We start from the raw sequence: 19,417 nt of genomic DNA on the forward strand, positions 1-19,417 counted from the left end.
TCATAAAGAGTAGGGAACAGAGTTCTTTTAATGGTCCATGTATTTAATTACATGTTTAAATTAAAACTTGAGAATTAAAACCTAGAAACTTTCGAGTTCTCCCAGCAACAAAAAGGATGTATATAGCTAGTCGTGAACAATTGCATGACTGCTAATTCAATTGCCTAGAATTCCAGTCATTAGCCAAGCAGTCTTCCAAATTAAAACATCCGGTCTCCTTCAATTTTCCACTTAAACCAGAACACAGGAGAATAGATTTGACCGATCAACTTAGGATAAAATTACACACGAAAAGTGACTTACGGTATATGGATTAGTAGTTGTACAGTGTATTTTTAAAAACCTATGCTGCCACGCAGTTTCATGATTCATGAGTTTCTAGGGAATTACCTCAACATTCTTGATGTAGATTGTGAAAATGGGTCACATCTTTTAAATGTGCATTTAGTATCTTCTTAAGTGACCAGAATGTTTACACATTTTCCATTCGAGTGATTTAAGGCATTCTAATAATTTCATAAACTCCGAATAGAATTGATATTAAAGATGCCAGGTACAATACATATTTAGAATCTATACACTACATAATCACAATAAAAAATACACACAAGAAATTCTCAGTTCATATAATTTATTGCAGTTAGCACACAGTTTAAAAATTCACCAACACACCAATAGTACAAAACTAAACAGCATTATAAGTTATTCCCCCCTCAGGAAAATAAAACATACTATGATTGTCAAAGCTAGATGTCAGTCTAAGTTTCAGAACAAAGGAAGAATGTGAAACTAAGAAAAGGAAAAAGCAATCACTCACAATGACCACAAAAAGAAAATCCAAAAGAAAGTCCGTTTTCTCACAGACATTGATTGTCTTCTCTAAATTAATAAAAATTATTTTAACATAAACTGTATTTTAAAAAAACTAGAAACTCTTCAAGTAACTAAAGATAATGCTCCAAGGCCATTTTCACAGCTTTTTTTGTTTGTTTGTTTGCTTTAAATGCCATTACAGCCAAATTAACACACATTTAACCAAATATTTCCAAAACAGTCCAGCAACACACAATGGAGTTTTCCATTCAGTATCTTAAGCACAAAAATAGGCTATGTTTACAGTAGTTAAGGCGATCAAATTTTAAACAAAAGCAATTAAAAAAAAAAGGGAAAAACAGCAAACGTTTTCCATGCTACTCCCATAGACCTTATTTGTAAGTGCAAGACAGGAAAACAAACACTGTGCAAAATGCTTTTGCCTTGCGTGCTGGTCATTAAAACCACACGTTAGGCTGCAGCCTCTGCTGCCGCAATCCACATAGTCTACTAACCCCCTTCCCCATGTCAATCAAGGCAGTCCAGTCCTTTCAGCCTGGGGCTTTTTCAGTCCATAGAATCTTTTCATGAGTTGGGGGTGGAGGGTGGTGGTGGGGGGGGGGAGAGTAAGGGAGGGAGGGTAAGGAAGAAGGGGAGAAAAAGAAAAAGGGAGCGAACAAAAAAAAAGAGAGAATGACCTATTGTCAACTTGTGCAGTAGTTATTCTAAAAATGCTCAACTGGGTAAATGTGTACACCTAAACTCTGAGCTGGCATGGGTTTTGTGCAATTAGAAGTTTGTTATAAATGCACACTGCACATGCAAATCTTTAAGCTGTTTGTAAACATTTATATTTTCCTTGTTATGTAGCGAAGTTATCAATTTGCAGCTTAAGTTTTTATTCAGCTTAACAGTTTCAACTTAAAGACAGTGGGAAAGTCAATTTAAATTATATAAAATAAAAATAAAAACAGTGCATTTATGTTCTTCATAACACCAGTTTTTTTTCCAAATGGTGCTATTTTTCTAAGGAAATTAAATAATTTTAAACTCACTCGTTAAAGTTATACAATGCAAACAAAGACAAAAAATATATTGAAACTCATGCATTTCTGTAGCGTTAATATTTACTTTTCAAGACTCAACTAAGAGCATCAACACAACCTGTCAAGTTCTTTGACACCCCCCCCAGCCCATGTAATCAATTACAGTATACAATAACAGTAATTCACATTTTTAAACACACAGTTCAACACTGCTGAAGCTGCAATATCCTTTTTCATCCCAAGCAAACCTTCATAAGACAGTGTCCCAGTGATCCCAGTGTACTTTCAGCATTTCTCTCACTGGGAACTGTCAGAAAACCAGAAGTTGCCACAGAAAGTTTTAAGTCAACTGCTTGTTTAAAAATAGATAATCCAGCATTTCAGAAATTTTCCATTTGGGTCTAAAAGCATTCAGGTTTCCAACAGCCAGAAAAAATTCATGCAATTTGAGACATATAAAGAGGCTAATAAAACTGGAGGGAATTTCTACTTAAAAAAAAAAAAACAAAAAAACTTTGTTGGGGGGGAAAAAGAGCTCAAAAGACAATGCAGTGTTGACAAAATTAAGCCATATGAAAGCATTTTGTGACAAGACGATTTGTTTAAAAGGTTCTTATTGGTTACTTCCCCTACCCCCTCAAAGGAAAAACACCTCTCTATTCTGACTTGCTCTAAAGTTTCTTTTATCAGAATGCTAAATTAGTGAGATTCTCATGCTATTCTAAAGTGCAAAAACAAGTTAATATCCCAACTTTTTATTTCCAGGAAACAAGACTGCTTTTAGACCGTACCACAACTATATAGAGATCTATTTATATATATGTATATATATATATTATTTATATATATATAAAATTATTTCCAAAGTTCTTGAGAGCTATCTTCTAAGGTCCAGTCTCTGACAGTAGGCAAGCTCAGTGCTTCGCTTTTGACCGACAACGAGTTCACCAACTCACAGTGGAACTTGCGAATGTGTCTGTACAGGTCCCCGGACTGCGTGAACCTGCGCTCGCACCACTTGCAGGCGTGCGGCTTCTCGCGGGTGTGCACCACGGCATGGCGGCTCAGGTTGTGCGAGTACTGGAAGCTCTTGCCGCACTGGGTGCATGTGTAGGGCTTCTCCCCCGAGTGAGTCCTCTCGTGGCGCTTGAGGGTGTACATGCAAGAGAAAGTCTTCCCACACAGCGAGCACGTGGGCACGTTGACATCGGCGGCGGGCTTGCTGCGGATGCCGTCCTGCTCGCGGAAGTGCGTGCTCAGGTGGATCTGCAGGATGTGGGGGCTGGGGAAGACCTTGTTGCACAGGGGGCACATGAAGATCTGGCCCGCGGGGCTCAGGATGTTGGAGACGTAGGGGAGCAGACTGCTCTCCATGCCTCCCTCCACCTGGACACGCTCGCTCTCTGGGGTCATCATCTCATCATCGCTGGCTTTGTCCTCCCGGTCCAGCTCCCTCAAGACCGAGTCCTCCCTCAGGGGAGCCAGATGGGCCGGCTCATACTGTACCCTGTTATTAGTGCTCACACTTTCTTTCACAGTGCTATGTTCCATGTCATAGTCATTAGTGCCAACATCACTCTCATCACAGGAAGCCTCTTTCTCCACCTTCACCTGCACCAGGTTGCTTCTCAGCACGTCCTGTGAAGAGAAATAAGAGCTGTTCAGATTTTCAACTCCTGAAAGGCTGGACTTGACAGACAGGTCCAGCACACAGTCAACATCTGCCGAATCCCTCACGGAGGTGACAGACCTCTGGGACAAAGACTCTGTTGAGCTGCAGGGGCTGGCTACTGTTTTTCCAGCTGCTGTGGCGTGTGGCTCTGCCTCTCCGCCAGCCTGGGGGATGCCTGCTGAGTCTGAGGGCAATCGCATCCACATGTTCCCAGGCTCGGCCGCCAAGTCCCTTTTGCTGGGCAGGATGTTCAATTTTTCATCTTCTCCTTCATCTTCATCACTGGGCAAATCGCCTGCCATGTGGCTGCTGCCATCGGAGAGACTCTCGACTTTGTCCGAACAACTTGAAGCATCTTCTTCCTTTTTGGTGCTGTCTGCCTCCGTGGTGGCTTTCTCTTTCAGCTTCTTTTTGCAGACTTTGACAATGTCATACATGTGGAGATAACTGGCAGCTGCTAGCACGTCTTCAATGGGCAAGTCTTTGAACTGGAGTTTCCCTTCATACATGAATTCAAGCAGGAGAGCGAAAGCGGGGGCTGTAACAATGTCGCTGTTCAGATGAACAATGTCTCTTTTGTCCAGCTGGTCCTTGTAAAAGAGGTGGAAATACATGCTGCATGAAGCCAGTACAGCTCGGTGCGCTCGGAACTGGGCATCTCCCACCAGAACAGTGCAGTCACAAAGAAAACCCTGGTGTCTCTGCTCGCTCAGACACTGTAGCAAATGTCTACTATGGTCTGGAAACTCCATACTGTCTTCATAACCTGGGGAGAGAGGAATTTCTCATTAGAGCCTGGTCAGGAACAACTTTTCAGCGCTCCAGTCCCCACATAAAAAAATTAATTCCGCTTTGGCCGCCGTGGTACATGTCCCTGAATTTTAATCAGGCTTATGACCCAAGCACCACCAAATCACACGGACAAGACCTAAATGCCAGAAGGAAAATGCACACTTTCTGAACTTCCTCACCCCCGCCAAACAGCTTCCGACGCATCTCCATCTTCCTTGAACCCAAGTTCTAAAAGCCTTCCTTTAACTACAGTCTCTCACTAAGAATAAGAATTTAGATCTCTTCCAGAAGAAATTTAATTAACTCTACTTATCAAATTATGTCCCACAAAACCTACAAAATAGCTTTAATTTCAAAGGGAACAACTCATATAATAAACAAAGAAAAGTCCCAAACATATCCTGGAACATACAAGAAAACTTGTTCAACCATCCTTTTTATTACTTTTGCTACTTGACTGTGCTTAGAAAGCACAGTTTAAACACACACACACACATTTGGCTGAATCAAGAAAAAAAAATGAAATTGCATAATTAGTCCAGAAATTAGCAAACAACTTACTTTTAAAGTCAGGGTGTTACAACAAAAGCCCTGTGTATAAAAACAGATGTTAATGCCTTCAGATTTGCAGGTATAGCACACATGTACGAGATCAGAAGGAGCTGCACCAACAGATGGAAAAGATCATCTTTACTATGAACAAATCCAAAGATTTTTCAAAACGAACTGAGAAAAAAATAGTTATATTTCTTTGTAGAAACTGTACTTTCAGAATATTAGGAACCAGAGGGGCTTTACTGAACTCTGAAAATTCTCATCTAAACTTTGATCCGTTGCAAGGCAAAATGAGTTTCATATTAAAATTAATTCAAACTTTTAAAAATAAAGGCATACAGCGCTTAAATAAAACTCAAAAGCTTTACAGGTTCAACGTTTTTTTTTTTAAGCCTTTTTAGAAAAAGAGAACCTTTTTTTTTTCCTGGTTCTGCCTTACCTCAGCCAACAGAAAATACTTTGTTTCAATATAATTTGATATATTTCTGTTTTCCCACTAGCTTCTATTCTTGCAAATATTCATCATTGCCCTTGTTTTCTGATGAGGGAAAGTGAAATGGAGGGAGGAGAAAGGCAAAGATGTACAAAGGGTCAGAATTCAACTGCAGTGGGTAAACTCCTGAAAAATAAAAAAGACCCGACTTCCCCTTTCCTGTGACCAGAAGCAAGCCTCCACACCACCCATCTCAGCAAGTGCATTTTGGGAATAGATACACTTAATTTAATATTCAGAAATTACTTCCCTTCTTCTTGTTCTTCTACACTTTGCCCAAGACAGACTAAAACTTTATCCTAACCCCAGACACATTCTGCAAGATGCCACTGCTAGAATAAACTAAGATTTACAATACAATCACTTTAAGTGCCCCACAGCTAACATCAATCCTAATCCTTGAGAAGGCTAAAAATAAAGATTGGAGGGCAGCTCACAAGGTAGCCGTGATCAAATTAGGAGGCTGAGAGGACAGAGAGGGACGAAGAAGGAAGCTTATAAACATCTGATCCAGCTGACTGTGGCCATATGGCAGCTGCTGCCCAGATAAAGAGATTAAGAATAGAGGAGTGCGATTACAGCTGTCTGGCCAATTCAGGCAGCTCAAATCTACAAGTTCTAAATTAGTCGCTAACACAAAAACTCCTGCAAATAATTATTGTTATGCTGAAATAAAAGATCTCTTAAATATATATTTGAAAGAGAAATGAGGAAACCAGTCAAACTATTCTCCTGGGGACAAAAGTTTGGTTTTTTTTTTCTTCTTCTTAAAAACCTGCAGTTTCAACAGCACTACAGCTGTATGTTTCAGTAGTGCTGCTCAATGTTTTGAAGAATAAAGTTTCACAGAGGAATTAATTACACAACAGTCTAGCTTCTTAACTAGAATAATCTTCTCCTATAAGTTTGAATGCTGGATTCCAGTTTACTATTTCCCCACCACCACCACCCCAATCAAATCTAAATAGCAGTGAACAACAAAAAAGCATTTTAATCCAACGTGATTTCCAAAAGCAGCATTTTAAAGCCTTTCTTAACATTTCAAAACTTGAAATATTTGTGTATTAAAGTTATTTACTCGCTCAAGTAAAAGGGATAAAAAATTAAAACTAAACAAGCTCAAGACTTTCAACTCCAGTAAGATGTTCATTTAATACTCAATTTCATATATTATTCCTAAACTGGGTTAGAAAAGTAATGTGATTTTTAAAATTAAATAAACAAAACACCAAAACAGAAATATGCTCAATCTAATCTCTTGCTACTCCTACCTTTAGGACACATAAACCTGATTAAGTCCTTTCCTCTGAGTCCTGCTGGCTCCAGGTCTGTTACATCGGTGGAAAAAAAGCAGACTAAGAGAGACAGATGCAAAGTGGAGATGATGTTAGAGAGGAATGAGATACCTTCTCCACCACAGATCCGCACACACTAACTCCCTGTCTGTGTGTTAGAATAAAAGGCTGAGGGATGGCAGGCTGTCAGCTGCTCTGACATCATGTTCAGATGGAAATGCTACCTCCAGCTGTGCTCCTTTTAATGCCATATGCTACTCCTCTACACTCCTGCCACCAGCTTTTTCTTAGGAGAACTTTTCTCTTCTGTTAGTATAAACAAAATACTTCAAAGTCTTCCTTTTTTTCCAAACTTTCTAACAGAAGAAATTGAAAAACTCAGCATATGGAGTTCTACTGTATTTATGGAATAGCAACACTTCTGTCTTAAGTTGGTGGACTGGCTTACATACTGACAGCACACTCAAGCCACGGTGCTATTCAGGAAATCCAGATTCACTTTTATTCAACTCCAACGTTTAGTTTCTAAGGCAGTTTAGGGATATTTTTAAACCAACCCATTTGACATCTCCAGTCCCATTTCAACATTATTACCGCACTTTTTTATTTTTTTTCTGCTGAGATAATGGTATACATGTCTCAAATGTTGGCAGACTTGTTCAGAACTATTACTTCAGACTGGTTCACCTTATTATTTCACTCTTATGTAATTACTTATCTACAACTACCTTCTCAGAAAAATTTCTTACACTGCCACAGTCAATGCAAATTTCAATTCTCGGTACCAACAAGCTGAAACTGCACTTTCTGAAATCCTGGAAAGTACTTCAGTTCAACGAGACCAATTAATAAACTGATACAACCTGCTCCAGTCACTTAAAATGAATGCTGCACCTGCATATCTGATCTTTCTGCTCAGAAAAAGCAGAACCGTACCTTCCCCTTGATCTGTGTCCCTTAACAATCTTTTTTTTTTGGGGGGGGGGGGTGGTCACTCTAATGTTTATGATCACAACAAAATCTTTGTGTGGGGGCAAGCCAGGTCTAGTAAGTTTGAGAACTTTTCAGCCAGTTTGTGGGTCTTTTCTAATAGCTGATGAAACTGTAACGCGACCCGGGCTGGGCTGACCGGTACCGGGCAGGGTGCTGCGACATCTCTGAATGTCAAATACATCTCCTCAGACTCTTGGGAGGGCAAGGGGTAGAAAAGGAACTGGGGCCTGAGGCGCCAGCGTCCCAGCCCTGGTGATAACCACTTCGTTCCCATTAGAAAGCCGTGGCGGAGAGTTAAAGAGTAACAAAACCCGACGACTCCGTCCTGTCCTTCTCGCTTTCCCAAAGTCACAAACCTAACTTTCTCCAACTTCGCGGTGAGTGACATAATTATGAACGCTTAGTCCAGGAGACATCCTTGGGAGATCAATTTCTTCCCAGCCACACCACCTATTCTCCACAAATGCCCTCGACCCATTCCAACATATCAGACATTAATCACCCCATTTACCCAGTGGGGTGGGGGGTGAGTGACAGTTAAATGAGTCCCGAGCACCGCAATGGGCCAGCAACTCCCACTCCACAAATCAACCCCTTCACGTCTCGCTACCGCGGATCCATAGAGGTTTTGTGAGGTTGGGGTTTTGTTTTTCAGAGAGGTGGGGGCGGGGGTGCCGAGTGGGGAAGCAATGCAAATCTTTACGTAGTTCGCCGTGCATAAAACACACGGGGAAAGAGGAAGGTTAAAACCACAGGGAAGGAGGTGGAGGGCGTAGAGCCGGTGCAGCAGGAAAACACCTTAAACAACAGAGGAGAAAACAGACCCGGGTCACGGCAACAACAAAAGAAAAGTCGTAAGAAGCACCCAGCGGGAGGAGAGTGGTTGCTACCGCTTCCCCGATGCGGCGACGCGCGAGCCCCCGGGGCCTCCGGGCAACTGCACTAGCCCGGGAGGGCCCCCTCCCCCGCCGGCCCCCTCCCTCGGGCGCCACTGCAGCTGCACCGGTCCCCGGAGCCGCGGCCGTCCCGGGCGCCACTGCAGCTGCGGCGGCTCCCAAGCCCCCTCCCCCAGCCCGCCGCCCTCCGCACCCGAGAGGCGCCACCGCAGCTGCACCGGCCGGGAGCCCGCCCCGCGCCGCAGCTGCACCGGCCCGCGGGGGCGCGGCGCGGAGCCGGGAACCCGCACCCCGCCCGACCCCGCAGCTGCAGCGGCCCCGTCCCCGCGCCCGGGCCTCCCGCAGCTGCGCCGCCCCCCGCCGCCCCAACAGCTCCAACCACACAAACTAACTCCACTCGCGGGGGCGCCCCCGGCCCGGCCCGCCCTCCGCCCGCGCCGCCCAGCCGGCCGGGGCCGCACAGCTGGCGCCCCCCGCCCGCCGGGGTGCCGGGGCGCGGAGGGGGCGCCAGGTCAGGGGCCAGGGGCCGGCGCCGGGACTCACACGGAGCGGCCCTAAGTCACCGCGTCCCCGCCGCCGCCGCGTCCTCCGCCTCCTCCTCCTCCTCCTCCCGGCCGCCGCCGCCGCCGCCGGACTTGGTGGGCTTCCTCCGGCTCTTGCCCCCCTCCCTCCCGGCCCCCCCACCCCCCAATCCCGGCTCCGTCGCCCGCTCCCCCCCGCCCCTCCCTCCCGCCCACCCCCGCTGGCAGCCGGAGGAGCGCGGCGGAGCGAAGAGGGCCCCACTCTCAACGGCTCCCCATGGCAGCAGCCCAGCGGCGGCCGCAGCCTGCCAGACACAGCGAGGGAGCGAGCGAGGGAGCGAGCGCGGAGCCGCCGGGCCGGGTGGGGGGGCGGGGGCGGGGGGGGCGGGCGCGGGGGAGGGGGAAGGGAGGGGGCGGGAGGACGCACCACGCACGCACGCGGCGGCGCCGGCCAGATGTTCCCCCCACCCTCAGTCCGCCCCTCTCCTTCCCCTGCCTCCCTCCCTCCGGGCGTTGGGCTTCTGCGATTGACCGAAAGCGGCTGGACCGGCGCTCCCCGCCCGCCCCCAGCCCTCAGACTCCTCCAATGGGAAGGCGGCTCTTCGGGAAGGCGGAGGGGGTGGTGGGCAGTCGTTGGACTGACAAGGGGGCCCAGCCAATGGGGGTGGCGAGCCGTAGCTGCCCTCCCGCGCGTTCCAATCGCAGGCAGCAACTGTGGGGGTGGGCGGGGCTCGGGCGGGCGGGGACCCGGAGCGAAGCGGCGCGGGGCGGAGTCCTCGGGCGCAGCGGCGGTGGCAGCAGCGGCGCCCCTCTGGGTGACTTGGCCGTGAGAAAGTGAAAGGAGCCCGCAGGCGGCGGCGACAGCTGCGCTGGGAGGGGCTTGTTTCCAGGCTCAGAGGCCCCGCGCACTCTGTGGGTGCGGAGCGAGCTTTTCGGTGTGCACTGTGACAACCACAAACACACTTTTGAACGTAGTGGGGCTTGGCTGCTGCGAGTTACGCAGGTATCCTGGAGAGGCAGGGCACCCGGGGACACGGATGACTCGAGGCCGACTTCGGGTGTCTCTCTGCTCCTTCCTGTGGGGGTGAAGACGCCCGGCTCCTCGCCGGCCCGTGCGCGGGGGAGCGGGACCGAGGAGCGCTCTCGCTCCGTCCTGCGGCGTCCCGCGCCCAGGTGCACATCGGGGAGCTGGGGACGCAAGCTACTCAGGCAGTTTCTGGGAGTCGTTCTTACGTCATCATGTCACGGGCAGAACAGGGCAGAGCGCCTGCCTTTCTCGCAAAACCCTCCTGTCCCTTGTGTACTTACACTGTTACAAGTGAAGACTTCCCCAAGTGACCAAATTTTAGAGCATTACAGTAAAATTGGTACTTGCAGATGCCTCAGCTTGATTCCTTAATTGATACGTATCTAGCCACAACTTTAAACTACCGAGGGACGATGTAAGACTGCTGTGTCGCTTTTCTTTCCTTCAAATGAACTTTTACTCGGTGCCTGTTCTTGGCAATTAGACTGCGTTAATCACAGCCACAAAGACGTGGAAATGTCTGCCGTCAAGAAATTGGAAATCGTGTTGAGGCAAGAATTACAAGTAAAAAGTTGAATAACAAGTGGTGGGGGAGGGGGAATGGCTGAAGAAAATAAAATAGAAAAAAAAAAACAACTTCATAATGAGGAAGTCAGTCCACTAGTCATTGTCTAATGAAATGTGTTTATTCTTTGCTAACAGAACCCAGACTGGCAAGCCTGTTGCTACCCAACTTGCCAGGAGACCTTTCAACTGGGCAAAATGTGCTTTCACTTTGTTCCAGGTCAAATGGGTAAAGTAGCTGGAAAGTATTGTGTGGGCAAATCAGACATGTTGAATTGCTAATGAAGTAAAAACAGGAGCAGACAGAATTCCCGGAACTGAAATAGCTTTGAGATATCTGGTTAGAAACAGTAGTGAAGTGCCTACTTTTTTCTCAACCCTCTACGCCCTCATGATTCATCACTGAGGTCAAGGATATCCTATGAAAATTGGAGTTTTTGTATTCCATGAAGGCTATTGTTGTATCTGTGCTGTCGATGAATTCTAGGTCTTTTCAGTCTAGTGGTAGAAGGCCCAATTTCAGTCTGACCTGTTTCAAGGTAAGGAATAAATGTTATTCACGAATGAAATATACAGGCACACAAAATGAGATGTGAAAAGTATATGTTTCACCAACTAATTCAGGGAAAAAGAAATGTTTGCGTTATCAAAGCTGTTTCTCATCTACTAAAAGTTAAAATTAAGGAGAGTGACAGATCTCTACATGAGTAGACAGAAAGTAATTGATAGTGTCAGGATATTAAACAATTCATGAAAATATTAGTACACTCGGATTATCTACAAAAAGCTTAGAAACTCAGCTCTACTGCATCTAAAGCCAAGGCATAGCTCTAACAAAATGTTTTATAGAATGTACCTGCAAGTAGAGTAACAGCCCCAAAGATATGGAGGAGACATTGATACATCAAAAATTGTAACTTGTGTGTGTATGTGTGTGTGTGTATTGTGTTTCCCTTACAGTCATTACTAGAATCCATTTTGGGAACTGAGCAGTGTGGCCAGGAAATATAGATTAAATGGATATTTAAGGAAGCAAATCTGTTGCCCCTCAATTGCTACAACCATTTTATCCAGAGTCCCCTAGTGTGACTGTCTTTTATGCCCTTTTTTCACATTTAAATAAATTGTTTTTACTCTCTTGTCTTAAACTGTCTTATAAACTTATCGTACAGATGACACTTTTAATCCTTTGGAAAGTTATCACCATGAAAATTGTGAGTAAAAGTAGGCTGATATCGGAGGAGTCATAATACAGAATGAGTACTATTTTTATTTAATACCCATTGGAACCCTGGAAGGTAATAAGTCAAAGTCTAAATATCTGTCTCAAGTAAGCACCTCGAAGTAGGGTGTTTACCACTATATAACAGGCTGAGCAAATTACCAAGACACACAGCTACTTGACAGAGTTTGTCGTTTTTTTTTGTTTGTTTTTTAGCTAATAATCTATACTTCTCCCCAGCCCCCCATAGTGGGGGAGAAAAGGGCAAAAAGTATACATTCTAAGCTCTTGGGAAAAGATGCCATACTTTCTTTCTGGAGGAATCCAGTCCTGTATAATTCTAGTTAATCCATACTTTTCTAGGTGTCCTGAAATTAAAAGTGATACAAATGAATCTTTCTTGCCAGGGAACAAGTTTTATGTGCTAATAGCATATTCATTTCAACTAATAACAATTTAATAGTATAAAATGTTGATGGATCAAATAAAATTTAATTTGATGAGCAACTCCATAAAATGAATGTCTGACTTTTAAGTGTGAACCACAGCTCAAATCTCTGAAAAACCTCAGTGTTTTTATTACACTTTATGCAATAGGTCACATTGAAAAAGTTATCTTGGAAACTAGTTTTTGGATATTGATATTTTATAAATGTATTAATTTCCTATAGGAATGGAATGTTTCTTTAAAAATTAGGGAGGCAAACAATAGTAAAATACTAGGCGTTTGAAGGTATTATATTGATAGTATAATAAGTATAAAATCTAACAAAACATAAGTAGAGGTCAACCTGATTTTGAACCTAGAGAGAAAAAATACACTAAACTGGGAAGTGTGTTTAAGCTTCTATGAAGCCCACTCACTTTCAATATTAGAGCATATATGAAACTCTATGAACTTACTTAGTTTTTTTTCTCTCTGTCTCGTCTCTGTTCTGGCATTTAGAAATGAACAGGTTGATATGGTCTAAAGGGAAAAAAACACTGAAACACAGTTGAGACAGTGATTTAAAAAAAAGTAAATGAACAAACCAAAACACACATCACAACAATGAAGTGAACAGGGAGCATATTTTATATAGCATCATTCTTAAAATACATATTTTACGTATTTATAATTCTCTATAATATAGTCTAATCTTATCTGTAAAATATATTTATAATTCTGCAAAGCACATTCTATGTCAAATCATTCCCTGGGTTATAAATTCTGTGATACTTGAATCTATTAAATTCCTAAACTATGGTAAGCCCTAAATTGGAGCTAATTCAGCCTGATTCTCAGCCCTGAAGATAGAAATAATGTCATAAACTCTTGAGAAGTCCTTAGCAGATTTGCAGCAGGCATTGGTGGTATGCCAATGAAAGCAGAATGAACCTACACCAGTGATTCAAACCTGCTGAGGCTTAAGGGCAGAGAGGAGCAAAGGATAGTCTCCCTAAAACTCTTTTTCCTGTGTAGCCAGTGTTTTGTTGCTTACTGTAAATCAGGGCTTTTACAGACAGCATAATGGCTGAAGGAGGCCAATGCTTCTGGCTTGGTTGGGACTAAGACAGGCCACTTCAGAGAATTTAGGAAAAAAGCAAAGAGGTGTTTCAGTAGCCACCCAACTCACAACCCTCTTCTCATTCTCTCTCTCTCCCCCCTCTATCTCCTCCAGTCTCCCCATAAAATACATTATACGTTACAGCATATGGAAGAAAAAAATGCACACAATGATGGCTTTTCTTGTTAACTTTGTGCTATAAATATATTCATCATTCACTTTGTATATAATCCCAGGCCACTTTTGAACCCCAGGCTGGCTGGCTTCCTTGCTACACAGGATGCTTTTGTATCATTCACTGGTGGGAGTTTAATCAGTTAAAAATTATTTAAAGGCTATCCTAAACAAAACAAATTTCTAAAGGCAAGTCTGCCGTCCTTAAAAATCACATGCCTTCAAATACCAGATGTTGGAGTTAATCTGTGGGGTTGAAGGCTGCATTACTTTGGATAATTAAAAGATGCACTCGTTTCATCTGTGGGCTTTTTAAGATTTACCATTTAAAATAACCCAACTAAACATGTGACTTCCAGATGAGTAAATTCTACTAAAGAAAGATTTAATATGAACCTATGATATTCAGAACCCCTTCTTCAATGATGGAAGTCTTCAGGGGTATCAATTGTGCTAAAATGTTGTACAATATTAGTAAATAGAAGTTGTTTTGTTCAAAATGAGAGGATAAAACTTCTAAATATTTGAATGCTAATATTCTCACTTGTATTACATTGCTTAAATTGGAGTTTGTAGAAATGCGGGTTGCAAATGAACTTAGAAAAGGTGAAATGAACAGAACAAGAGAGGTTACCAGGTAATATTGATGTCTCACACCTACTGTGTGTTAGCTGCTGTGCTTCGGACCCAAAGATACAAATAGCATCTGTCTGTCTGTCTGCATTCTCCTCCAGGGAGAGATTTTTCCTTTCCTTTTGTGCTTGCTTCACTCTTGAATGCAGCACCTTCTTGGATTTAAACAAGCCGAAAGGAAAATGATACATCTAGAAATTATTTACTAAGAACTTAGTATATGTTAGAGAAACACGAAACTGCATTATCATGGTTCTTGTTAAGTTTCCACCATGTGCTAGGTGCCAACAATACATGAAATAATATCATTCCCTCTTATATCTTCATTATGTATATATAGATGTCATTGTGAATCCACTGGACAAAGATGAGATTTCATTTTTCTTTCAGAGACTAATATGTTGCTGATGCCTAATAAGTGTTTACCAATCTTAACTACTGTAACAAGATAAAATTGTCTTAATACAACTCTTTGGTTATAAAGAAATTCTATAAATTTAACACAAAAGTCTTGATACATACCAAATTCAAACTATTCCCGGTAATAAGAGCAGACAGAAGGTTAAATTTCACTCCAGAAATTTACTTCGCCCTTAGCAATAACATGCAACTCAGGAAGTTACTTCTCTTACAAAGAACTAGCATTTATGCCTAAGACTAAAATGATTATTTTTAAAGTACCCATTTTACAATGCAAATGTGTATCTAAATTAAACTCAGTAAAAATAAGCATTTTAAATTGAAGCTGCAGTAATAGCTTTATGGGAGACAATAGGAAAAGTGGTTCTTGAATATGAACTCAGAGAACACACATTTCACATTCCTTCTAGGGGCCTCGAAGCTTTCTTTGTTCTCTGTCTCTGTACATAAATGTTACATGTTTTAACTGAAAACCCATTGCTCTGAAGTAACTTTACACAACTGAGGCTGTTCAGCAAGGTCATGGCAAAAAAAAAAAGTTTGGGTTCAAAAAAAGAAACTGGACTCACAACTGGTGTACAATGCCACGCCGTACCTTAGCACTTGGGATATGGGACAGATGCAGGAACACAGGCTCACTAAAACAGACAGTGACAAGAGACTGCGTAACAAAGACACATGCACAATAGGGCATTTTAGAGACAAATGACAGAGTAGAGCAATATATGGGACAACAGCTTTACAGGGATGGGAGGGCTGCAAAGAATGGTGAGAAGATGGTGACAGTGTAGAAGAAGGATAACGGAAGAGAGGTAAAGAGAAGGAAAGATCCCACTGGGAAGTGGTCTATGGTAGAGGCCATGGTGGTGGCAATGGTGCTGGCAGAGTTGGTGGTGGCAGCAGCAAGGTAAATAAAGCAGAGATGTGAATACTTCTTCCTGGGCTCTGCTGATGTATGCCACTATTTTTTGTCTTGCAAATTATTCTTAAATAATACTTCATGAAATAGCTGGCCCCAAAGTAAAGAAGACTAGAATATACTCAGTTGATTTTGCCAAGAGAGCACTTGATAAAAGAATAAAGAATTTAAAAAAAATAATGTAGACTATACTCAGTATTTAACTCTTTCCAGACATGAGGTTGCTATGATCAGGGCAAGGCATGTGTGTGTGTGTGTGTGTGTGTGTGTGTGTACTCACATGCACACTCATATACCTAAGTCACTAGTTTGGCTGGTTTTTCTGGTAAGATTGGCTTAATATGAACTAGATTTTTCTTAATAGAGATAAGAATTTCATAGCACATTCATTGCGTAGTTTTAGGTGGACCTTATAGGGAAATTGTAGGTATGTATTGACATTTCATTGAGTAATTTGAACTATTTGTTAACCTAACTAATCACATTTCAGAAATAAATTCATTCCTTCAACAGCCACTGAATCCCTATCATGCATCAGGCCTGGTTGGAATTACATCAGCCTCTGTACAAAACATCTGGCCTGGCTCATAACCAGATGCACGAACTAGCATTGGAAGGAAACACTCTTGAACAACTTTGATAAAGTGAACCAGGAAAATTCCCATTATAAAAGATACCCACCTATTTTTTGTTTCCTATCTTCCTTGGTGGGATGTAAGCTTCCTCAGGATGGGGACTCTTCTATGATAATAGCTGTATCCTTAGCACCTAGAATGGTGCTTGGCACATAATACACATTCAAGAAATAGTCTAGAAAGGGAGGGAGGGAGAGAACAGAAGGAAAGAAGGGAGAGGGCAGAAGAGAAGGAAAAGAAAGGGGAAGGAGGGGAAAAGGGAAGGGAGATAATGAAAAGAAATAACTTACACCTTTGCATTTTTCCAAGGCCAGCAGGAATAGCAATGCTTTACATGTTCAACTGCTCCCTTTAAACTCGGGATGAAGGACAGCTTATTATGTAGACTACCAGAAAAGCATCTATTTACTTTTTGGGGGTGCACTCTGACCCAACCTAGAAATATCCCAGATGGATGTGGTAGAGACTTTACTCCTGGGAGAAGCATAGCAATTCTTTAGGATATAGAAGAGATGTTTCATCCTTGAGGCATTTTAGAGGTGAGTTATTCCTCAAACATCGCTTATAGGCATAAGATGTGTTGTTATTTTCATTACTTGGAGGAGAATGTTGAAATGGAATGGCTAAGTGACTTGTCCGAGGCCCCAAATTAAGATTGGTGAGTTGCAGAGCTAGTTCATCAACAATTCACTAAGTCATTTTTCTTCAGGTATTTAGGCCACTCTGAAATCAAAAGAAAAAACTCCATTGTTTTTAAACAAATTAGAATCTGCCATGCTTTGAAAACACACAGTCATTTGGGTGTTTATCCTTGAGGATACATCCATGATCTCAATCGAACCACATAAACGAGCTAAAAATATAATGAAAGGAATTATTCCTGACTTTTCAAGTGTAGCTTCAACTACAGACATATGCTATTGGTGGATATAAACGAAGATACCTCCAAGCAAGAAATGTTTTCCCTTTCTGTAGGTCCTATTAAGACAGTAGGGTCCTAGTAGCAGTAAATTTGGTGCAGAGGAATTGATAAAATTATATATTTGGGTGCATCCAGTGACTATGAGAGATAAAAGATTATATTTTCATTTGCATGGTTTGCTGGGTTTTATTTGGCAGATATAATAACACAGGCTACGCAGAACCCATAAAACAAAGTGAGAACAGCAGCTCATTTGGTGGCAGAATGTAATGGTTGTAGCTAAAGGGCTTACATAATTCATCTCAAACCCTTATGCCTTTATTTATTGTTGTTTAAATGAAAATTAAACTCTTATGGCCATAAGGAGGGATCTGGTCAGACATTTGATTGAGATCCCTTCTTCTTACATAGCTTCTGAGATGATCAGTCTGTGACATTTTCAAACAGCTACAGAAATATTCTAGAATGAACATACTTTACCTAAGCATGCTAGGATGTCATTCTTCAAATCCTGCTTTCCTAAACAACTCTAAAACTCCCACAGAATGAGAGTGAGTGGAGAGGGAGGCCCTGTTTGTTATTCTGCCTTGGAATTTCTAGTTCAACTCAGGGCAGTTGTAGGCTATGGTTAAGAGTTAATGTCTAGTATCAGATAATATTTGGTATAATACTTTAGCAGGAGGTGGGGACTAGAGGAACAACACAAAGGAAGGACTGAGGCATGTGATATTGGCCCAGACCATTTCACACAAGTATAATGTCTTTTAGTATTATTTAAAGTATTCATATTATATCATATTGTTAAAAGAATATTTTTAAGGTCATGATTTTTTTATCACTTTATTCTTATGTTAGAAGAGTGGAAATTTTGACTGTCAACTGTGCATACTCTATGGATTTTGCTATTTGGGGGGAGGAATTTTTTTTTTTTTAGAGAATCAGACTTGAAATATAGTTTGTTAAAGAGAAATCTATACTGTATTATTAAATGTACATCTGGATAAGGTTTTAAAATATCAATGATTATCACACCAATTTAGAGAAAATGGAATGATGTGGCTTAAAACAGGTGTGTAAAATATCATTACATTTTTATTTTCTGCAGATCTCATGGAGGTAACTAACAGATATAATATTAATATAGAAACCTATAACGTTAATTAAAGTTAATATTAATGCTCGATACAAAAGTGTAGTATTATGGAGCTATTGGAATATTTGGAACTAAATTAGTCTTAAAAGTGATAAATTAACTCTTAATCATTTTTTTAAATGGCCAGCATACCCTCTCTATACAAGTTAAGTAGGTATGAAAATAAATACATACATATGCCCTAAATTTTATCCGCCATGAGCAAATACACATGTGGCTATTTTGGAAACTGGGTTATCTCTTTTGATTTTAGAACTTCTTCATTATTTTTAGGTAAGTCAATATGGATATTAAAGTGATTAGCTCAAACTTTCCAAATTTGAAAATTTTATGCCATTCGGGCTATTACTGTATACATACATGAACCAATTTTGGAAGGAAAGAGAAATACAACAAGAAAGTTATTTTAAACCATAATTCAATGCAAGTAAATAACTCATTTTCTAAATAATGAGATAATTGACAGAATTCATTCTGCTTTGGTAGTAAGCCCAAGCAGTTTGTGTGCGTGAAAAAGAGAGAGAGAACGCATGAGAAAGAGAGAAAGAGGAAGCAAAGCTTTAATTGTATATTCCTCAAGTTTAATAGGAATAAACTATGAGCAAAAAAAAATCAAGGAACATTAAAAATCAAATAGACTACTATACATTTCCACTTGAAACAAAAATGTTCTTTTCATATATGATAGTCTTGCGTATTTACTCTGCTCAGGGAGATGTTTCTTTGCTAGCTCATATTCATCTTTCAATCAGCTGGTTTGATGGCCTTCCACAGGCTGCAGGGAAGATCTGACAAGTGGAAAGAAAAAAAGGCAAGCAAACCCTGATGAAGAGAATTTCAGAAAGAAAGAAAAGAAAGGATCCAAAGGGTTGGGGGGAAGAATGGAGGAAACCAAATAAAATTAGACAATGTTTTAGAAATAAAACAATTATACTAGTTTTCAGTTAGTTCATTTTCCCCCATGCATATTTTGTTTAATTGGAAATGTGTTCTATTATTTTAACTTTTTAAAAAATCTGCCTTCACTAAACTAAAAGCAAGGGACCTAATACGTGGTAAAGATGAATATTCAGTAGCTAAAATCTTGATAGCCAAAGGAGGCTGTGCTACTGGCTGTCCCTCCAT

The 19,417-nt window shown here is 41.7% G+C and overlaps 1 protein-coding gene and 1 long non-coding RNA gene across 9 annotated transcripts; both read right to left on the bottom strand.

Moving 5' to 3' along the window:
• Window positions 1-614: 614 nt before the first annotated feature.
• ZBTB18 (zinc finger and BTB domain containing 18) lies at window positions 615-9,522 on the bottom strand. Of its 8 annotated transcripts, none has more exons than XM_055380867.2 (3): window positions 9,099-9,186; window positions 4,885-4,985; window positions 615-4,297 (listed from the first exon to the last, which is right to left on the bottom strand). In XM_055380867.2, the coding sequence occupies exon 3, from the start codon at window positions 4,281-4,283 to the stop codon at window positions 2,715-2,717; it is 1,569 nt and encodes a 522-aa protein (XP_055236842.1). In that variant the 5' UTR covers window positions 4,284-4,297; window positions 4,885-4,985; window positions 9,099-9,186; the 3' UTR covers window positions 615-2,714. The 8 variants fall into 8 exon arrangements, with proteins under 8 accessions (XP_055236842.1, XP_030857494.1, XP_063563221.1 ...); XM_031001634.3 differs by lacking the exon at window positions 4,885-4,985 and adding an exon at window positions 6,643-6,726; XM_063707151.1 differs by lacking the exons at window positions 4,885-4,985; window positions 9,099-9,186 and adding an exon at window positions 6,643-8,618 and having other exon boundaries at window positions 615-3,497; window positions 3,610-4,297.
• A 1,615-nt stretch (window positions 9,523-11,137) lies between these two features.
• LOC109029156 (uncharacterized) lies at window positions 11,138-14,382 on the bottom strand. Its single transcript, XR_002008194.3, has 3 exons — window positions 14,272-14,382; window positions 12,793-12,873; window positions 11,138-11,196 (listed from the first exon to the last, which is right to left on the bottom strand). It is a non-coding gene; the product is annotated as an uncharacterized lncRNA (long non-coding RNA).
• Window positions 14,383-19,417: the final 5,035 nt, after the last annotated feature.

Source organism: Gorilla gorilla, chromosome 1, assembly GCF_029281585.2.
Source record: "Gorilla gorilla gorilla isolate KB3781 chromosome 1, NHGRI_mGorGor1-v2.1_pri, whole genome shotgun sequence".
Lineage (NCBI taxonomy): Eukaryota > Metazoa > Chordata > Mammalia > Primates > Hominidae > Gorilla > Gorilla gorilla.